At 39.3% G+C, this 19,432-nt stretch overlaps 1 protein-coding gene across 5 annotated transcripts in view; it reads right to left on the bottom strand.

Moving 5' to 3' along the window:
• The window catches only part of GULP1 (GULP PTB domain containing engulfment adaptor 1), a 143,347-nt gene that overhangs the window by 74,301 nt on the left and 49,614 nt on the right, over positions 1–19,432 (bottom strand). For all 5 annotated transcript variants that reach the window (XM_059475773.1, XM_059475775.1, XM_059475777.1 and 2 more), the window contains one exon: positions 1,789–1,876. In XM_059475773.1, coding sequence (XP_059331756.1) covers positions 1,789–1,816 — 28 coding nt within the window. In that variant the 5' untranslated portion in view covers positions 1,817–1,876. The remainder of the gene's footprint in view (positions 1–1,788; positions 1,877–19,432) is intronic.

Raw genomic sequence — 19,432 nt, 5'->3', positions numbered from 1 at the left:
TATGGATGACAGCATTGAATTCCTGTCTCCTTATCTTCTGAATCATTATTAGGAATCCACACTAATTGCATTTCATTGTGCATGACAGCTTTTATATGATACTTTTTTCTTGTTGGGCTAAGAAAACACAAGAAATCAACTGAACAACAAAGCAAATGTCTTTGAAAACAATGAAATTCCAAAAATATAGGTAAGGACTTAATGAGAAATTTATAAGGATTTTCCTATGAAGAAATGAAAACAGAGAGGAGTTAATTGAGTCCCCTCAAATGATCCCAGGAAACTGGGGATACAACTTCACACCTGATTGTAAAGGCAAGATGTAGAAACTGCCAAAGGCAATACGAAATAGTGACAGAGCATTTTAGCATTCTGGGCTCAAGTCCAAACTCTGAGAAAATATCCAGTAAAACACAACTGGTCTGTTTCTGAAACATCACAGGCTGACCTTCAAAAGTTATCAGAAGTCATTAAGAAAAAAAAAAGAATAATTACATGGTCTCCTAGACAAAACAATCTACAATCCCCAAGTTTCTTTCTCAGTTGTGATAAATCAATCCACAATTAAAGAATAATCAAATGGTTTCTGAAATTATATGGAAGAAGCTTGGCAACACTATCAAGCACCTGAAAGGTGCTATCTGTTGATAGCAATGTCAAAATTACCTACAAAAGAAAACACATCAGTGCTTAAGGAGAGCACCGGCTATGGGTTTAAGCTTATTCCCTCCTGCTGTCAGGGTATTAAAAGATCTTTTATCCTATTTTGCAGCCTTTGTAAGTGTCTCTTCCTTTTGTGGTCATGTGCTGATATTCTGGACTGCTTCTCTCACCTTGATTCACCTGGCTTTAACAAACAAGTGCACTGGGCACACAAGGATGCAGTGATGCTGGCATTCCATGTTGGCCTAAGTACAAAGACTCCTTTTATTTCCAACTTTGATACTGACACCAAAGCAGAAACTCTTGCTCTACAAACAAAATATTCACATTCAGTCCAACTGAGGTTACACCTACTTATTCATGCAAGGGCTTCATCTCAGTGTGTGCCACACTTAAGGACCTTTAGAAGAAAACATGGAAAATAAAGAAATGAGATCTACTGAGTATTTTCTACCTTACAAACAAATGGGGTAAATATCAACAAAGCTGTCAGTAAAAAAAGCTTCACTACTAATGCTCCTTCTAAAGACTCATGTTTAATCATAAGCAGTTCATGAAAGAGACTAAGCAAGCCAGAGGAGCAACATATATAACACTGAATATTTAGTGCTTTGATATCCTTTTGGAAAGCATGCCATTTCAGATCGCTGCAAATCCAGAATAACTTCTTACAGCTAAAAATATCCTGCTGCACGATATATTCCAAGTGTATTAAACACAGTTTGAAAAAAAAAAAGCTCATCCAAGAACAAGAATCCAATGAATATATATATAAAGAAATGTCACTGATTCTTAGAAGTTCTAAAACCCTCCAGCACCTCCTTTGGTGTGTGCAGGCAAAAAAAAGAAAACAATGTGTATTTTATGTTTATGTATTCATATGTGTGTGTGTAAACACATCCTGCAATAAAAAATATGTGAAATTCAACTTCAGCCTTGGAATGCAGAAAGCTCTGTAAGTACCAATCCACAGTGCTTTGCTCCATACATCTTCTAGAAGGGCTGCTCATTCTTATCTAGATAATTCAGTGCAATGATTAAGTTTTTCTTTGTATAATTCTTAATATTCCAAAGAAGTTTTACAGGGCATTTATGTCTCCACGAAATATAAGCTAAATTACCTACCTTTCTTCCTGCTAAAAGCACGATTCATGTTGAAAATCTACCCAGTCAATGATGCTTCTGGGTTTGGTTTTTTCCTCCCCTCTTTAACCTGCAGAAAAACACACATAAGAAAACAGAAAATCCCATTATTATAGTTGAAGCTCTATTTATCTTCATATAAAGATGCTGCAAATGACCTTAAGAACTCAGAAATAATGCTGAGAAAGTGGGGATGTGCTTTGCTGAGGAAGAAATTTCAACATTGAGAAGATCTACATTCACAACACCCGGAGGTGCTTCATACAGACAGACATTTTAAGGTTCCTTTAAGCTGTTCTCCCAAAGATGTCAGAGGACAGAGCAGGTGGCATTATACACGTACATGAAGACAAATACCACTCACAAATAGGTTGGAAAGAAAGCTTTCAAATGAAAGCTGGCTCCATAAAAACACTCAGTTCACATTTGCACTGCCCTGTTTTGAGTCATTTAGGCTGTCAGATTATTTCAAGCTAGGCTTTCTTCTTCACATGGGCTTGACACTAGGGAAAAAAAATAAAAAAACCACAATATATAGACTCTTCTTCACTCAGGGACTCAATACTGATAAAACTGCATTCTATCAGTGCTACTACATCCTTGCCCCCTTTTCCTCAAACTGTACAGTATTATCTGTATTTTCTTCTCTTAAAAACACAGATCCATTCTTAAATTATTATTTAATTTTTGATTCATGATACTATTTTTGAATTTTGTTATTTACCAACACAAAAAACCCAATAAAATCCACTACATGCAAAGCTATTCAACACCACCCCATTCTGCATGACAGAGCTTTTACTTTTACTAACACATGTAAAGATATTCCCATTACTACTTTTCATTCTGTTCAGACCTTCCAAGCAAAAGTTTCACCAGTTCACTTTTTATCACAAAACATTGCTCTTTCTCTGCTCTCCAAGTCATCCAGTCAAAGAACCAAAAAAGGGATAGTAAAAAAAGAAAATAACACCTGGCTATCAGATGATTTCTTAAAATCAACTAGAACAGTACTTTTGCTTTGAACAAAAACAAAACTTAGGCCAGTATTTCAAATGTCAGCATTAAGATGACAAATACATTTAAGATAGGTTGTGCAGGTCATTAATATTTCTTGTGGTGCTTACCCCTCTTCTTCAAGTAAGTTCAATACCAATTAAAACAACTATAAACAAATTTCCATGTAAATATTTGATACTTTTCAGATTGGAACATATGAAAGACTACAGCTAGGAAAAAAAAACCAAACAAAAACCAACAAACCAAAACATCAAAACCTCAATTTTATTTTCCACTAATCACTGATGCAGCAGAACTTCTCCACACAGTCCTGTGAGAATGAAGGAGCAATTCCTCTTGAATTAAATTCACATAGCACCCTGGACATGAAACCAACTATTTTTTCCTTAAAGCACAGGTATCAGACCTCTGTTTTGGGAGATTTACTGAGCATTTGAGGAGGGAGGGCATAACAAATAGCACAGGCAGCAGTTACCCATGTGGTTCCCATGCCAAGATTTTGATGCAAAGCCCAGACAGTGCATTTGGTGCCGAGCAGCTCAAACAGCAGGGCTGGAGAAGCCTCACCCTCCCCACAGCCACCCCCTGCCCTCACTGTCATCAGCACCACACAACAGCTGGGGTACACAGGGGGCAGTGAAACCAAAAACACCATGAGGGTGTCCTAGGAATGGTTGTAGCAGCATCCCTGGAAAGGGCAATGGCATTAATGGGGGAATTCCAACACACCAATTCCAATACCCCAAAAGCTGAGAGTGCATGAGTAGCTCTCCTGGCAGGGCAGGCAGTGTGGGGCCTTCACCAGTGTAAGTGGGGACAATTAACTCAGTTGACATCAAGTCATAAGGAATGCACAGCACTAGACCAAACACTTGAGTTCTCCATGATGGGATCATAACATGCCCTTTTTTGGAATGTCTTTTTTTGTGTATTCCTGTCTCATCCAAGAGACTGCTAAGGAACATATTTGAGATGGTTACTGCATAGAGCATCTTCTAATTAGAAACTGCAGGCACATCATAGGGAAGCTGGCTGGCCACATTTCTAGAGCTCACCATTCAAGTATTTTGTTTAAAACACAGTGTAACTAAGTGAATGATTCTTCCTCATGAGCATGGATATATAACAAAGTGACCTATGCTAATAAAAGCCAAAGTTCATTGACTATTTAGCTAAACATGGCCAGTATTGCCAAAACTATGTTCATCATTTCAATTCCAACAAAACATCAGTAGAACAAAACACAGATGTGGTTTAGGCAACAAACAATATCAAAACACTTAATCAGTGTACTTCCACTTCATACAAAAAGTTATTGAATACGGAAACAGAACTAGCTACATGTAACTGCTTTTACAATTCCCTCAAACTCTGATATGAACATCATCAGCCTCTCAGTTGCTGTAAAATCAAATGATTAAATGCTTAATAAAATTTTGCTATTAACAAAAGACCAAGCCAAACACCACCAGGTTCATTTCAATCTCCTCAGTGGGGCTTTGGGCACAAGGGTGGTTATCAGATTGTCATACACAGCACTGGGAAGTTTTCAGTCAGAAAAGCAAAGCTAAGTTTAGACTTATTCTGCAATATCTTTGTCCATGATATTCCAATGATAAAGAATAAAGCTCTTAGGAGCAAGCAAGCTGTTCTCTGGTAATGGAAGATAAATTTTCTGGCAGAAAACAATTGAGTTTCTGACAAATCTCAGCACACCAAACCACTGGAACAGACCAGTCTGTTAAAAGCCTGTAAGGAGCCAAAAGGAGGGCAAGTCTAAGAATCCCATTCTGGTGCAGGGAACCCTATAGACAAGGGGAGAGTCCTGCCTATAAATCACTTGACTTGCAAGGGTAAAGCAGTTGTAACAATCAGGTGCATTAGGGAATAGGAATGTGGACCAAGCCATTCCATTACTCATCACTAAGGAGGACACACCTAGGTAAAGAATGTTTCCCCACCTTACTCCAAAGAGTTTGCTTCAGCTTTGTCCAGAAACCAAACCCTCATGGGAAACAGAAAACCTACACGGGATTCCACAAAGCTGTTAACTGAAAAATTGTGAAGACTTCTGACAGGTACAAACTTGGGAAAATCTGGCTAATATCAGAGATAAAAGAAACAAAAAGAATAAAAGAGAGAAAAGACTTAGTAAATAATTTTAGTGCAGTAAAATATTTCAATGACAGATAAAAAACCTGAGCAGAAGACATGACACCCATGCTCTGAACACCCACCTGGGCATATGTCCTGGGCAGGTGGGTGTTTAAGCTGTCATATCCAATTTTAAGCAGTCACAGAGCAAGAAAACAACCATCTCCTTTTTTCTTCACTGTCATTAACCCCTTGGTTTTCACCAAGGGGGGTCTTGTCACAGCAAGGAGGAAAGTGCAGAATGGCAAGGGGAAACAAGTGGCCTCGGTGTTGGCAAGTATTTGGACCGGGGCGGGGAGTGCAAGGGTGGCAAGATCTGAAGCGGAGATTAGTGAGTAATTACTTTTTAACACTGGCAGTCACGTTGGTGGCTGTCTCCTCTGCCTAATGCAGCAAAGGCAGTGAACAATGAGGTGGAGTGGCAGCCTTCCAGCTGCCAGCACAGGGCTGCAGCCCTCCCTGCCTGCTGAAACAACTCAACAACTTCCACACCGGTGCCTCCCCACGCCTGCGGGCTCCTTCAGAGGGCCGGGGTTTGATGTCCTTTCTAAATTTAGAGCTGTCTCAGACAAGCCAAGAGAACACACTTAAGAAGGGAAAAAACAAGCTGTGACTGTAATTCATCCTCTTTGTCTCTTACTTCCTCTTAGAAATATTCCTGAGGATTTCTTTGGGGTTTCCTCCCCAGTCAGTCGCTTCGAATGGCATGGGCTATAACAATTACCTGGTCTTAGTCTTTGATTTTATGCCTCTTTTTCATTCCACAAATAATGACAACAAAACCTCCCTAAAAAGTCCAACTTGTACCCATCCACTCCCTGTAATAAAAAATAGAATCCAATCTGTCCCTTCCCTTGCACACACACACAGTTTCCCTACAGAGACTAATTTAGCTTCAGAGGACATGAAGATCCAGACTCTTCCCCCTCTCAGATCCCAGCTTTTAAAGCACACTGGGTAACATTCCTTAAAGAATGAAGCACAAAATGTCTTAAAGCCTGTTTTGAAAGGGCTGCAGCACACAGGAATGTGTGATTCATTGACTTGAAATGAAACTTAGGCTTATAAAGTTATTTCTGAAGGAAAGATGAGAAACTGGAATAGAATAACAGCTTTTTAAGTATTCTTCTGATTTAGACCAAAACTCCATGAAAATATTGCTCTAATATAACATGGGGCATAACAGAGAAAAAAATTGCCATAATACAAGACTGCATTGAGTAATACACAAACCAAAGGAAACATCTTAATATCAGGAAGCACTTCCCCTTCTTTTTGTATGAAGGTAACTAAGACATCAACTTGCCACAACCCTTTTTCCTCTGAAACAGTAAAATCATTAAGAAATGGCACATCAATGAACATATTTTGATGCAGACCCAAACTTGCACTGTCATGCTAGGAGAGCAGCAAGCACTTTCAATCATGGTTATAAAAACACATATACCCTTTATGTTTATAAACAAGAACAGAACAGTCTGCAGGGCTGTAAACTACAACAGCATTTAAACAGAATTTAGAACTACAAAAACTAGCAGGAAAAATAACTTTAAAATGACACAGCTCTATGGGTTTCACCAAAACTGAAAACCCTTCCATCAACTGAAGTTCTTAGGCTACACTTGTGCTTTACAATTCACAGAAGCATAAATGGAGTATAAAGGAGAATAGTCAGTCACCAGAAAACTTTGAAAGTAAAGTTTTACTCATTTTCAAAGACATTCATTAGCCAGAGCCAAGTGGCAGCCATACATTCCTCCTGAAGGTGAATCTGCAGAAATACAGAACTACTTCTTGCAGTTTTTCAGCTTTGCAGAGGATGGAGCAAGGCAGACTGGAAAAAGCTGGTCTCCTATCTAAAATTCCCATCTTCCCATCACCAAAGCAGGCACTGCTGTAGAGATGACAGAATTCCCAAGGGGGCAGAGCCCAAACAGCTCTGCGGGCCCCCGAGCCTGCAGGGTGTGAGTGAAGTGCCCAGAGGTGTCACTGGGCCGCACTGGGTGTGAATGAAGAGCAGACAGAAATGAACTGGGCAAACACCAAAACAGCTGGAAGCCACAGCCCGAGAAAAGAGCTCACCTTCCAACACACCGATTGTCCTTCAGTGAGTGGAATGGGCAGGAACACCCCAGTCTGAAAGCTGAAGAGCTTCCTGTGGTCTGACTGAGATCAGCCTGCTCTCCCCACGCTCCTGAAACCACCAGGAAGGTACAGGAGTCACACATAGTCCCTATCTTTTTCTTCCCCTCTCTCAAGCAGTACAAGCCTAGTACTGTTGTGGCAAGTGTTTTCCAGCCCACAGCAAGGAGTCTTTCAGACTACAGGTAAAGCATTTCTCATACAGTAGATCTGCCAAAAAGTATTTGCAGAAACCAAGGACAAGGAGACAGCAGTGTTTTGGTATAAATATCAATATCAAAGAGAGGCCAGGAAGCAGAAAATATATATGAAACTCATGCATTTCATAGCAGTTTTCACAAAACTCTTCTAGGTGATTTTTTACTCTTCCATTTCCTGAAATAATCTGTTCCTTTCAGTGGGAAAAAATGAAAATAAAGATGAGTAAACCAGTGACAAGGGGAAATCACTCAGCTGACAGCAAAAACAATTCCTTAGGCAAGGTGATCACTAACTTTTGTTTTACAGCAAGAAGAAATATCAACATCAATAAGTATAACAAGAATAAACTTCAGTATTGAAATACAACCAGGAAGAAAATGTGTTTATAATTGTTGCGAGCACCAATAAATCCTCAGACAAGCTGATAATGGAATGACCTTTAAAAACACCAGACAAATAGAAAATGTACTTGTTCCACACAAATAGCTCTCTAGATGTCTTTTAAAGCATTAGGAACAATGTAATTTTAAAAAATATTGCACTCCTCAGCATATTTACTGGTAAACAATAATTTTTTATTATGCTTAATTATGCTGATACATATTAGTGCATTACATGACTCATTGAACAAACTGAAACATATACTGTCCAAGCAAAGAGTCACTGCAAACACAAGAACATCCTCTTCTGCAGAAACCAGTTCTATTATTTCTATTTTCTATTATAAGGTTCATTATGCCTAAATAACCATAACAAGATGTAAGAGAGGAGTTTTCTCTTTCCTGCATTCCACAAGCACCAGTGAGTCAAATGTGAAGGATTTCACATTCTTACTCCAGTGTAGAAGAACTTAAAAATGTCAGATGCTCAGAGCCAGCAGAAGGGCTTTATGTGTTTTTTTTCTCTCCCAAAGAGCTCAGACACCTTCATCTGCTCCCAAAGGACAGACAGATGGCAAACATCTTGCAGAAAAGAGTATTCTGTATTTCACATCCCATTAGCCATTTGATCAGCTAGATGGAATCAGAACAAGATTTCTGCCTGTCCCACTACTTTCAGGTGGATGATTGAGCACCTGGGGAGCTTCGTGAGTGCTCTGTTTTTCACAGCAACAGAGTTCATCACTGGGGTCTACCACAGACAGGTAAACACAGAACAGCTCTTAAAAATAACCCAGCTCTGGTGGAAGGGATTACTGGGCACCTGAGATTTTGACTCACAGGAGAAGTATTTTTCCAGAATTTCACACACACTCCTTGATTAAATAGATACATACAGTCAAATAAAGGTGTTCCCTGACACAGAGTATGGTTACTTCCATGCTGGCATCACTATTTTTTCTCCTCTGGAAGAGTTTATTGCTCTACAGCAATCTGGATAACCTATTTACTTAATTACTGGCAATTGATTTTCACACCCCCCCCACCCCCATACTTTCTTTAAGGGGAAGGGAATGTATTTGAAACTTTCAGGTCTCAAAACAGCAGCAAATTTCTGTTAACCTTCTGTATTTTTTCCAGCTACATTTACTGCATTCATTGCATTTTTGTAATCACATTGTAAAAAGTGGTGCTGACAGAAAAGGCAGAGACCAAAAGACTCATTAGGTATTCTGAAAGTAAATCTCCAAACCAATTTCAGAAATAGGTTTAGATCCACTTAGAGTAAAAACTCATCCTATTTAGCAGATCTGTTATGGAGGCACAAGATTTTAACAAAAGACATAATTTTTCTCCTCTACCAAAGTACACTTGGCCAACCCTGAAAAGTGCATCAGACATACCAATGTGCACATATGCTCAACAGGTCCCAGAAGACCACTTCACGTGCTTCCCTCAATGTGCATTGACCTTAATTGAAGTTCAAAAGCTGATTACTGATGTTCCAAAGATGAATAAGATGAATAGAAAGCCCCAGATGTCTGTTTAGACAAAAGCAACCAAGAAACTTCTGGGTAGGTACCGAGAACAACCTGCACGAGAAGAATGAGATGTGCCTTCATCTCTCCACACATGCTCCTGTAATTTTGTTACTCCTGTACAGCACACTCTAGATATTTTCTTTGCTACAGTCCTCTCAACAGGCTCATTCCTATTTATAAATACAAAATGAAAAATGTAATCACCTTTTCCTCAAGGGATCTGAACTATGACATCCCAAATGGTTTCCTAAGTCTCTGAAATCAGTTTGGGTGTTTTCCTGTAATTGTAAAAGCTTTTGGGCTTTTGTTTATATTGGGGTATGTTTTTTCAAGTAAAAGATTGATACAAAATTAGCAGGGATCATCCTCTTACGGGAATGAGGAATACAATATTGTAATCATTATTTAAATCTAATTTATCTGCAGGACTTAAAATCCATACTTTTGTAATTTTATTTGGGGTCCCTGGTCCCACAGCTGTCCCTCAAAGGAGAGCCAGAACCCTGTACAAACTCTATGCCTACAGACTTTGATGCAGGCTATAAATGCTGGCTTTCTTGTCCCTTACAGCCCAATTCCTACCAGCATTCAGCTCCAGTGCTAAAGGTTACATGATAAAAAATATCACTATCATAAAAATTTCTCATAACTTAGTTTCTCATAATCAATTTATGAACATATTACATACTTCTGAAAGAACGGCATTCACTTAAGAGTTTAATAAGTGCCATTCACTACACAAAGACTTAAAATCTGTGATACTGAACACAATCCCTTACTATTAAAATCAATAGATTTCTCATTAATATTAACGCATTCAGATTCCTGGCTTGAACTGGCTAGCCTGAAGGACAGTATTAAGTTTGATTTATACAGATCAGATGGACTGTATTAAGTAATTTCAACATTTTTCAAAATTGAGAAAAGTTGGCAATATGCACTTTCTCACTTGTGCTAAATGAACCTCAGAGGGAGTATCTTGAAAAATAAGATTATTATATTGGATTTTAGGATTTATCACATGACATTGCTTTAGGTTATCTGAATATAGTCTGAAGAATCCAACCATTTTGGTAAGGTGGTGGTATGAAGTTAAATCCACAGACATGGAAGAGACACAAGAGCATGGGAACCAAAATCATATTTATGACAAATTAAATTAATTACCGTGTCTATTGAGGAGAAACATTCAGGTTTTGCACACTATTACAGTCATTACTAATCTTATTTCAAGATTTTGGCAAGTGATCCATCCCAGAGTAATTTGGTGGAAAACACTGAAATCCAGACTATTACATAAGAGAATTTCTAAGCTAGCAAGTGCCAGCTGTATCTCCTATTACAGTTGGGACTAAGGAGAAGACGTAAGTTCTTAAAACATGAGAGACCACAAGGTTTAGACTGAAAGACTGATCACATCACACACACAATGGTACTGGCTGCTGGGGACTGGGACAGCTCCGGTCCCTGCTCCAATTAACCTCCATGTTGTTGGAACGTGCTGCAAGTCATGTTCACAGTTTGTTCAGCTTTAAAACCCTCAGTGAGGCAACTTCAAAATTTGGTAATGAAAGACTGCCTTGTCCCACCCTTCACAAGCATATTAATCCATGACACACAGCAGCTCTGTCCCCAGGCAGGGATCAGTCTGGGCTGAACCTCCAGAACCAGAGGAAAGAAATAGAGATTCATCCTCCTTAATGTTGGGAGGAAATTTAGGCACCTGCTGACATATTCTGTGGCAGAGTCCACAACTTTAATGACTGGATGTAAAAGAAGAGGGATGGGGAAAGTAGGTACTAACACCTGTTATGTTTTCAAAGAAAGAAATTTTTAAGTTACCCTCTTGAAACGTGAGAGAAGTGGGAGCAGAGGCAGAAAAGGGGAAAAAAACCCCAAAACTACACAAAACAAAATCAGAAAACACCAAACCTCAAAGCTTGAAAACACAATATTTTAAAAAATGGAAATGGATCCTTGCCAGAGTTTCATACTGAATACCTTGAATGCCTGTGCCAGGCATTTAATTTCCCTTTTTTTTTTTTTTTTTGCAGCTCTGAGATACCAAGTCTGTTCTATGGCTCTAGGTACAGTGACTAGATTTGCAAACACTGGAGCAAAACTATGATAGTTTTGCAGCAGCTCAGTCCTCTAATAAACTAAAGCTTCACTACCAAGGCTTCAAGAACTCACTGTATGAATTCAGTGTATCAATGCCTTTTGAGTGAGACTCTCAAATCTGTTTGTGTAGGTGAAGACTGCAGGCTAACTGAACTTAAACTCTGCTCACAGATCTTTAACATCTGTCCCTACCAGCTGGCACAAGGCACCTGAGCACCCAGAGCTGCCTGACGTCCTTGGGAAGCACAGCTCAGGGCTAACAGCGGTGCTCCTGCATTTACAGCACAGCTCCACTGACTCCTGCATTATACCCCAGTAACACACAGCCAGACAATCTTCTCCCACAGTTATCAACTCTCTGAGGGGGAAACCACAGATCACAGAGTGCACTCATGCACTTGAGAAAATGCTTTTGTTCAAAAGCCAATCCTAGGAATCAGCTGATGAAACAAAAGCATCATTGTGAAACTTCAGCCTGCATCCCACAATCACACCAAACCACAGGCTCATCTCCTCTACTCCTTCCCCAACAACCTACACTGGCATTGCTGAATTTATGAATCAACAGTAACAGTTCAGATTCCTTAAGCTACTTCCAGGACAATCACATGCAAGTACTATTGGTAGTCAACAAAGAAAATTCAATTACTTGATGTTTTGGATTTGTACACAAACACAACTTCACAGACACTGTCTCAATATTAATTTTCCAAAAGCCTCTAATGTTGTTTTACAGTCAAACAACGACAATTCAAGAGAGCAAGCTGTGCATTTCTACTGGTATTTATGTATTTCACAGTTAATTTCAAAAGAAATAGCTAGGAGTACTGAAAAAAAACTAAGCTTGTGTGAAATTACCATCATAAACAGTCTTGCTTCTACTGCAGTTGCAATTTATTTTTTTTTGTAAAAAATGAACACAAAGAAAATAATGAGAAATGCAGAAACATATGAGGATTTCTTAAACAGGGAATAGTCATTACAGGCCAGTGTTATAAACATCCTGCTCAAATGCATCAAATCTTTAGCGATAGTTTCCCACACTTGTCTAAAACCCATTCTGTTTTAATAGAAAACGTATGCAAGCAAACTCAAGCAAAGCTCCTCCTTTGGAAATTGCTTTACTACACAGGCACATACATAGATGTGCACTCTCCTCTGTCTCCTGCAGGTGGACAAAAAGGACTGCTACTGAATTCCTACATCTTGGACTCTGCTTTTAGAACAAGAAAAGGGACACAGCCAAAGAACAGCAGCATCGAGATCACCTGAGAAAAACCTTCTTTCTTGAAGATGGAAACCTCAGTGTAAACACTAATGTAAACTGCAACACAAATTTCTACATATAAAGAAAAAAACATGAAGAATTATGGGGGGAGGGAAGAGAATAAAATAAAAGTGACTAACTATCAGTTTCCTTACTTAAGCTAGAGAAAATTACATGTGAAAATCCTTGCCTTGATAAACTGAAACAAATCTGAAGAGGGAGCAATGTTGGAAGCTGGGAGTTCTGGAGCCAGGAGGTACTACAAGGTATTTGTGGATGGAAAATCCCCATCTCTCTGCCAAACCTCAACTCCTTTCACTTCACTATGTTTACAACTGTGACATGCTATGCCTTCCTTGACAGAAATAGGTATTCCATCTTTCAAATGGTCTTAGCTGAGCATCCAAACTGAAATTAATCCGTTTGATATTGAGGGCAGCTCATATTCCCTGCTGTTGCTCTATGAACAGGAGATATTTCACTCATGCAAGGTCCTGGACAAATAATACTCTTATTTTTCATCCAAGAAATTTAAAACCAAGAGATTTTCCTCCAAATGCCCGAAATAAAAGGAGGAGCAATTCACCACCATACCTTTAAATCTGCTCGACTATCTGTTTTAGGAAACAAGCATACATTTACTATTCTGCTTTCTTCATCTATTTGTGGCTGTTGTGCAACTTTGGATTAATTGTGGTTTTATCTCTATTTTATGATATTAAGTCGCTATCTTGCCAGGCACTGAATTATTTAAAATATTAGCAAGATAAAGATCTTGCAGACTGGTCTGAATATGTGATACAAGTAAAGGCTTACCCTGCTACAAAGCTTCCTGGCACAAGGATGGTGCCTTGGAAAGTTTTCTTTTCTGCTTTTTTGGCTAAGGCAAAAGGGAGCAAACACATGGAAAACCTAGTAAAAGTTAGCTGGGTATCCTCTCTTAGGTTACTTTTTATGAGACACACAGTTCTGCCCTGAATTCTCATCCACATAAACCGTCAGCTCTCACAGTTCACATTGAATAGGGGGTTTTGGGGTCTTTTTTTGTACACAGCTGTATTCCAGCACTACGTGCAAGGTTTCCAGCACTGAATATTCATTCACATGAAAACAAATCTTTGCTTTGCTCAGGGTCATGAACAACTCACTTGTGACATTTACATCAATTGATCTGCCTGTTTTGTGAGTACTCCTTACAATATGCTGATCAAAACAATCAATTAATATTTCATTGCGTTAGAAGATCTGCACTTTTCTTCTCCAAGTCAAAATGATTTCTTTTTCAACTCCTACAAAGACTCACCCTTTGATACTTGTTTTTACTTCTCTGTACTGTGATACTTTCAAAATGGTACATTTTCAAGGCTCAAAAAGTCAGTAACCAAATCCTATAGAATTTCCTTGGCGATAAATGCAAAGTTGCTGGCAGACACTGCTACCTCTCCTTGCGAGAAAAGCTAATTTTGAGAACTATCTTTATTCAACAGACTGCTAGCCAGAGATCTGTGCATCTTCATCAGCAAGAGTTAATAAGCTACATTTCTGCTGGTAAAAAGATCTTTACCCAGCAGCATCTAAATTTGAGCACAAAGGATGACTGTGAGTGCACTTCAAGGTGTATAACAAAACACTCTGGCGTTATTGGCAAATAACAAGTCAGTCTTATGTTATCAGTCAGGGATATTTTTACAAGCACTGAGATCCACTCTCCAAAGCAAAGAAATAAAAACTATAGACTTGCCTTTAAATATGTAATTAATTGCCACTTTGACTCAAGGTTAAAATCCCATGTTTTATCTTGTACTTGTCAGTAAGCCATTATCACTGCAATTAAGATGGTTTATCTGATTAACAGAAATTCTCTAAACTACACTAAATCATTTCTGTAGGGTGAACAGCAATTGACTTACTAGAAAATCACCTGGCTTAGCTATCAGTTCTTAAATATCCACAGAGCTGCCATCATCACAGTATTTGACACCTTCTTTAATCACATAATAAAGACCTGCCACCTTCATAGCTCACTTTCATTTTAGAAATGGGAGAGCAGAGACACAGACTGATGCTCAGGAGAAGACATGGCTGCCACCATTTAGCACTCAAGGATAAAACACTGGAGAGACCAGATTAACCAGCATGTAGAAAAATGCAGAATCAGGTGTTGGGAAGCCAACAGCTGGAAACACACTCTGTGCTTTGAGTGAACACCCACAAAGCAGAACAATCAAGAGGTGCAGAAGAATATTCAGAAGCATGTTTTAATTTTTAACTCCTCAGAGGAAGGGAGGAATAAATGGAGTTTTAAGACTGGCAGTTTCAGATGAACACTTGCTCAGGCATCTGTTGGAACTGTGTGACTGGCAATGCAAACACACAGTGCCTTGGTGAGGGAAAACTGCAAAAGCAACGAGCCATGGCAGTTATTTAAAGGTGGCAGAGAACTCTGTCACACAACAGCCACCCCTCGGGCTGTCACCTCACCCGAGCTGCTGACACTGCTGCCAGAGCTGCAGGAGCACTCTGCCACAAACGCTTTTTAAAGGCTCTTGCATATTAATGTCCACTATGGCAGAGCAAGCACATGATAATGGACATGCCAGTGAGTTACTGTCAGAGCAGTAAGTCTGCAAAAAGCATTAAATTCACCCAAGAAAATAAAACCCGCTCCAAATGCAAGGGATGCAGGCAGAATGAGGAAGAGAGCCTGTGACAGAATCCCTACTTGCCACCACAAAGCCATGAACCTCACAGCAGAAGCTAAAAATTTAACTTCAAATACTGTTAAGTCTTCAAGTTCCTGCTTTTTTAATCTTTTTTTCTCAAAATGCTATTATGTAGGTGTGACAAACTTCAGAAAGACACTTCAATGTTTTTTCCAAAAAATGTCCTAGTGTAAAAAAAACCACAGCAAGCCCGTATTTTCTGTTATTCTGCATTGTTGAAATGTGACTTATTTGGGTATTCAGGTTTGATATCCTTTAATTTAGAGTTTTTTCTAACAGACCAAAATTTTAATGCTCCTGTCATTTCCCTGTAAATGAAAAGAACAAGTGCAAGAGGTTGCATTGGAAAGTTGAGAATGAATTTCTCAATTTCACGTATCATTTAACCAGTATCAGACAAAAAAAGTACCTTATAAAAAAATATCTGCAATGCACAGCCACTGAGCTGCTGACCATAGGTGGATTGGCTTTGGCCATGACTCAGAAATATGGAAGAGTTACAGTTAAGAACCAGACTGAGGGTTGGGTAGAGGGCAGCTGTGTAACTCCTCTGTCTACACCTCTACTACGAAGCACTACAGAGCTGTCTCACAAACCTGTTTGAGGTGGTCTCTGACACTTTGATTCATCTGTTTACTCCTGGAGAAAGTGCAGCTCTATAAATGCAGAAAGTGCAAGCCACTATTTCTAATAAGCAAAGAATAAAACAAGTGGCTTTGAGGAGCAGCACAAACAGCAGGATGGAATTAACCCAAGCAAGCACTGAAAAGGCCCATGGTGGGATTCCTTCCAAACACCCTGCCAAAAACATTTGTGGTTTGGGGAGGGCAACTGGAAAGAAAGAAAAACACAGGAACAAAATCCACCAGATTTTTGTTTGTTTGCTTTTCTAGTCACTGATTACCTGTATTCAGACTATTGACAACCTTTTTTGGCAACCACTTCAGACACATTTATCTCCACCTGGAAATGGACATGGCTGGGACATCATTTCATGCCCTGTGACCTGCAAAACATCAACTGGGCTATTCTGCTTGATGACAGCAAATTGCAAAGATGCGGCAGGGCATCCAAAAGCTTTATCAACTGCAGCACAGGGATTCCCTGGCTGCTGACACTCCTGAATGACAGAGCACATCTAGATATTGATGAAGCCCTTTTTTCCATAGCAGAGGACACTGCTCTTATGGTTATTTAAGCTAAAAGGGATGAAGCAGCTAGAATTGCATCTCAAATATACATTAAACTAAAGGGTATACTTACATTTTGACCTTACATATTACGCCAAAAGGCACTGCAATGCACACATTTGTTTTAATAATACACCAAAATGTTGGAGACAAAAATGTTTTAAAATTATATAACTGCTCAACTTCAAGAGATGCTAAAGCCTAATGCTGAACAAAAAATAAGCATAATGCAGCCTAGATGCAGGTTTAAACAAAAAGAGAATTGCCTATAAAGAAGAAATTAATTAGAGATGTGGCAGAATCTTCACCCCCCGCAAACTTTCAGAAGTTTAATGGCCCTGTGAGAAGGAGTGACTCCCCCAAATGGCAGGATGCCTGTAGGAAAGGTGACTGCAACAATCTCAAGGTAAAGCACTGAAGCAGACCTGGAAGGCATTTTACATTCTGAATCATTTGGCTGCAGCCTTGCCTGGCTCCTTGCCAGGAGGCAAGGAGAAACCAAGACAAAGCAGAACTAAAACCAGTCTGGCAGCTGGGGAGGCAGAGATGCAGCAGCAGACAGACAGCAGGGATGGGGCAGCTCAGCACACACAGCAAAGCAGAGACACAGAGCTTTACACAAGCACATCATGGGGAACAGCATGGAGCACACAGGTTTTCATGGGTGCACTGGAACTCCTATCCCCTATAAGCAGAATCCATTTTTGAATTGAGAAAATCAAACACACTCAAGAACAGAAAACCAAAATCCAGTCATGCAAACACCTTGCAATTAAAACTCGATTTCACTACTGTTTTTTGTAGGCTTAAACATCTATAGGAAAGATTTTCTGAATCAAGTCTGTGTAAATAACTCTGCCCACCTACCTGAACACCATCTGCATATATCTTGCTTATACTTAGAACACCATTCACATTCTCTACACAATTTTTTGAAGTGCTTTAAGGGAAAAATATCTTTTGAATGTACATACTTACTAGTTTTACATTATTAATATTGCTTATTAAAACATACTACTTCACATTTTTTCTGAGTTGGAAGAGACCTACAGGGATCATTTAGTCCAACATCTGGCCCTGCATGGAACAGCCCCAAGAATTTCACTGTGTGTCTGAGATAACTGTCCAAAACCACTTGAACTCAGTCTTGGTGCTGTTCTCTGGTGAGCCTGTTCCACTTCCCAACCACCCTCTGGGAGAAAACCATATTCAACCATGACCCAAAATTTTAGTTATCACCCTATAAGAGAGAAGGTTTTCTAGAGTTTTGACTCAATCACATTTAAAAAAAACCCCAACAACCTAGATGGTAGTTTCTGTTTTTTTAAAACCTGCGCTAATGCACTTAGGCTGAAAAGCATTTTGCAGCAACACAGCCATTCAAACACTGCAGATCTGATGTTACTCCATCATTAGTCACAGGAAGAGTTTTGCATTTGATTTTTCACACTCTTGGAGCAGTTGTGCTCCTTGCTGCCTTCTGTCCAAACATTTACTCCTACTTCTACTGCCCTTCTGCACTGGCACAAACAGTTCCTGTAAGGAAAATGTCTAGGAAAAAAGAAAAAAGCCCTGCAAAAAACTGTAGTGAAGTTTTCTCTAATCACACACTATAAAAAGTAAGGTCTGACAATAAACAGTGGAAAGCAGAAGAGCAGCAGGACTGTCTCTGCCACCTTCCACCCTGCCGTGTGCTGTGGCACTGAACTGCAAATCCAAGCCTCTGTGTACATCAGAAATCTTTCAGTAAATAACCATCTCTTCTTAGGTGCAGGGACAGTCACACTTCAGCCCACAGACAGGTTGTGCCAAAATAGTCAGAAAAGACATGAATTCAACTCATTTATGCTCAATTTGCTGCCTCTAGAGGCACTGTGAGACATCAGCTCTGCTTGACAAAGCCATTTAGATGCTATAGCAGAGACAAGTTCCCTGTGTCTTAAAAATTGTTTAAAGTAACTGAAGGCAGCTCTGCACTGAACTTCTACAAATGTAGAAAACAGTAAGTGCAAAATTTAGAGTTCATTAGCTCAATCTAACCACAGGAAGACATTTTTATTCTGCTCATTATTGGAATAGGCATGAAAAAAAATCCAAATACAGAATCTGGGCAAACAAACATTATGGCAACTGTGATGAAACAGAGCTTTCCCAATGAAACGTTAAATGGCAGTTTTGCTCTAAGTGAAACTGTTTTCCTAATCTTCCTTGAGATTTTAACTTCACTTGCCTGCTGAAAAAGGAACACAAGGGGCATTCCATGTCCCACTGGCCTCTCCTGCAGGTCTCTAAAGAGTGCTTCACACAAACAGTAATTTATGGACTCTTGGACTACAAGTACCTCAAATTCCACTTGAGGGTATTAGGCCAACTGCTGTTTAAATTACATGTAAACTAGCTGAATCATGACCCTCCACTGGGAAAGTCTGCCTTATAGATCATGTCCTCAGGGAGTTGAATGCTGTAATGACAACTTACCACTGAGCTAATCAAGGATCAGAAAACAAAGTTACAATTAACTAAAGCAGAAGCACTGCAAAAACAAATCAATAGTGCTACCCAGCTGAACCAGGTCATGCATGCCAGAACCTCCTACCATTTGCTGCTGCAGTATATGACTGCTAGAGTAAAAAAAAAAAACTCTAAACCACTGCAAAATCACTGAGTTATTAAAAGATGTCTTTTTACTCTAATACAGTGAAGTCAAAACCTGTTTGTTATTTTTGAGTTTTTAGAGCCCATCACTGGTCAACAACTGATATTGAAAATGTCAGTGATCAGCCCTGGCCCTAAAGGTATCTGTAGAAATTACATTTTTACGTAATTTCTGCTCTAACTTTACAATGATGCATGCTTCATTCACTCAATAAATGATGGACACCAGAAG

The sequence above is a fragment of the Ammospiza nelsoni genome, chromosome 7 (genome assembly GCF_027579445.1).
Source record: "Ammospiza nelsoni isolate bAmmNel1 chromosome 7, bAmmNel1.pri, whole genome shotgun sequence".
Classification (NCBI taxonomy): domain Eukaryota; kingdom Metazoa; phylum Chordata; class Aves; order Passeriformes; family Passerellidae; genus Ammospiza; species Ammospiza nelsoni.
Note: the sequence above shows the minus strand (reverse complement) of the source record. Positions and strands in the feature narration are given on the sequence as shown.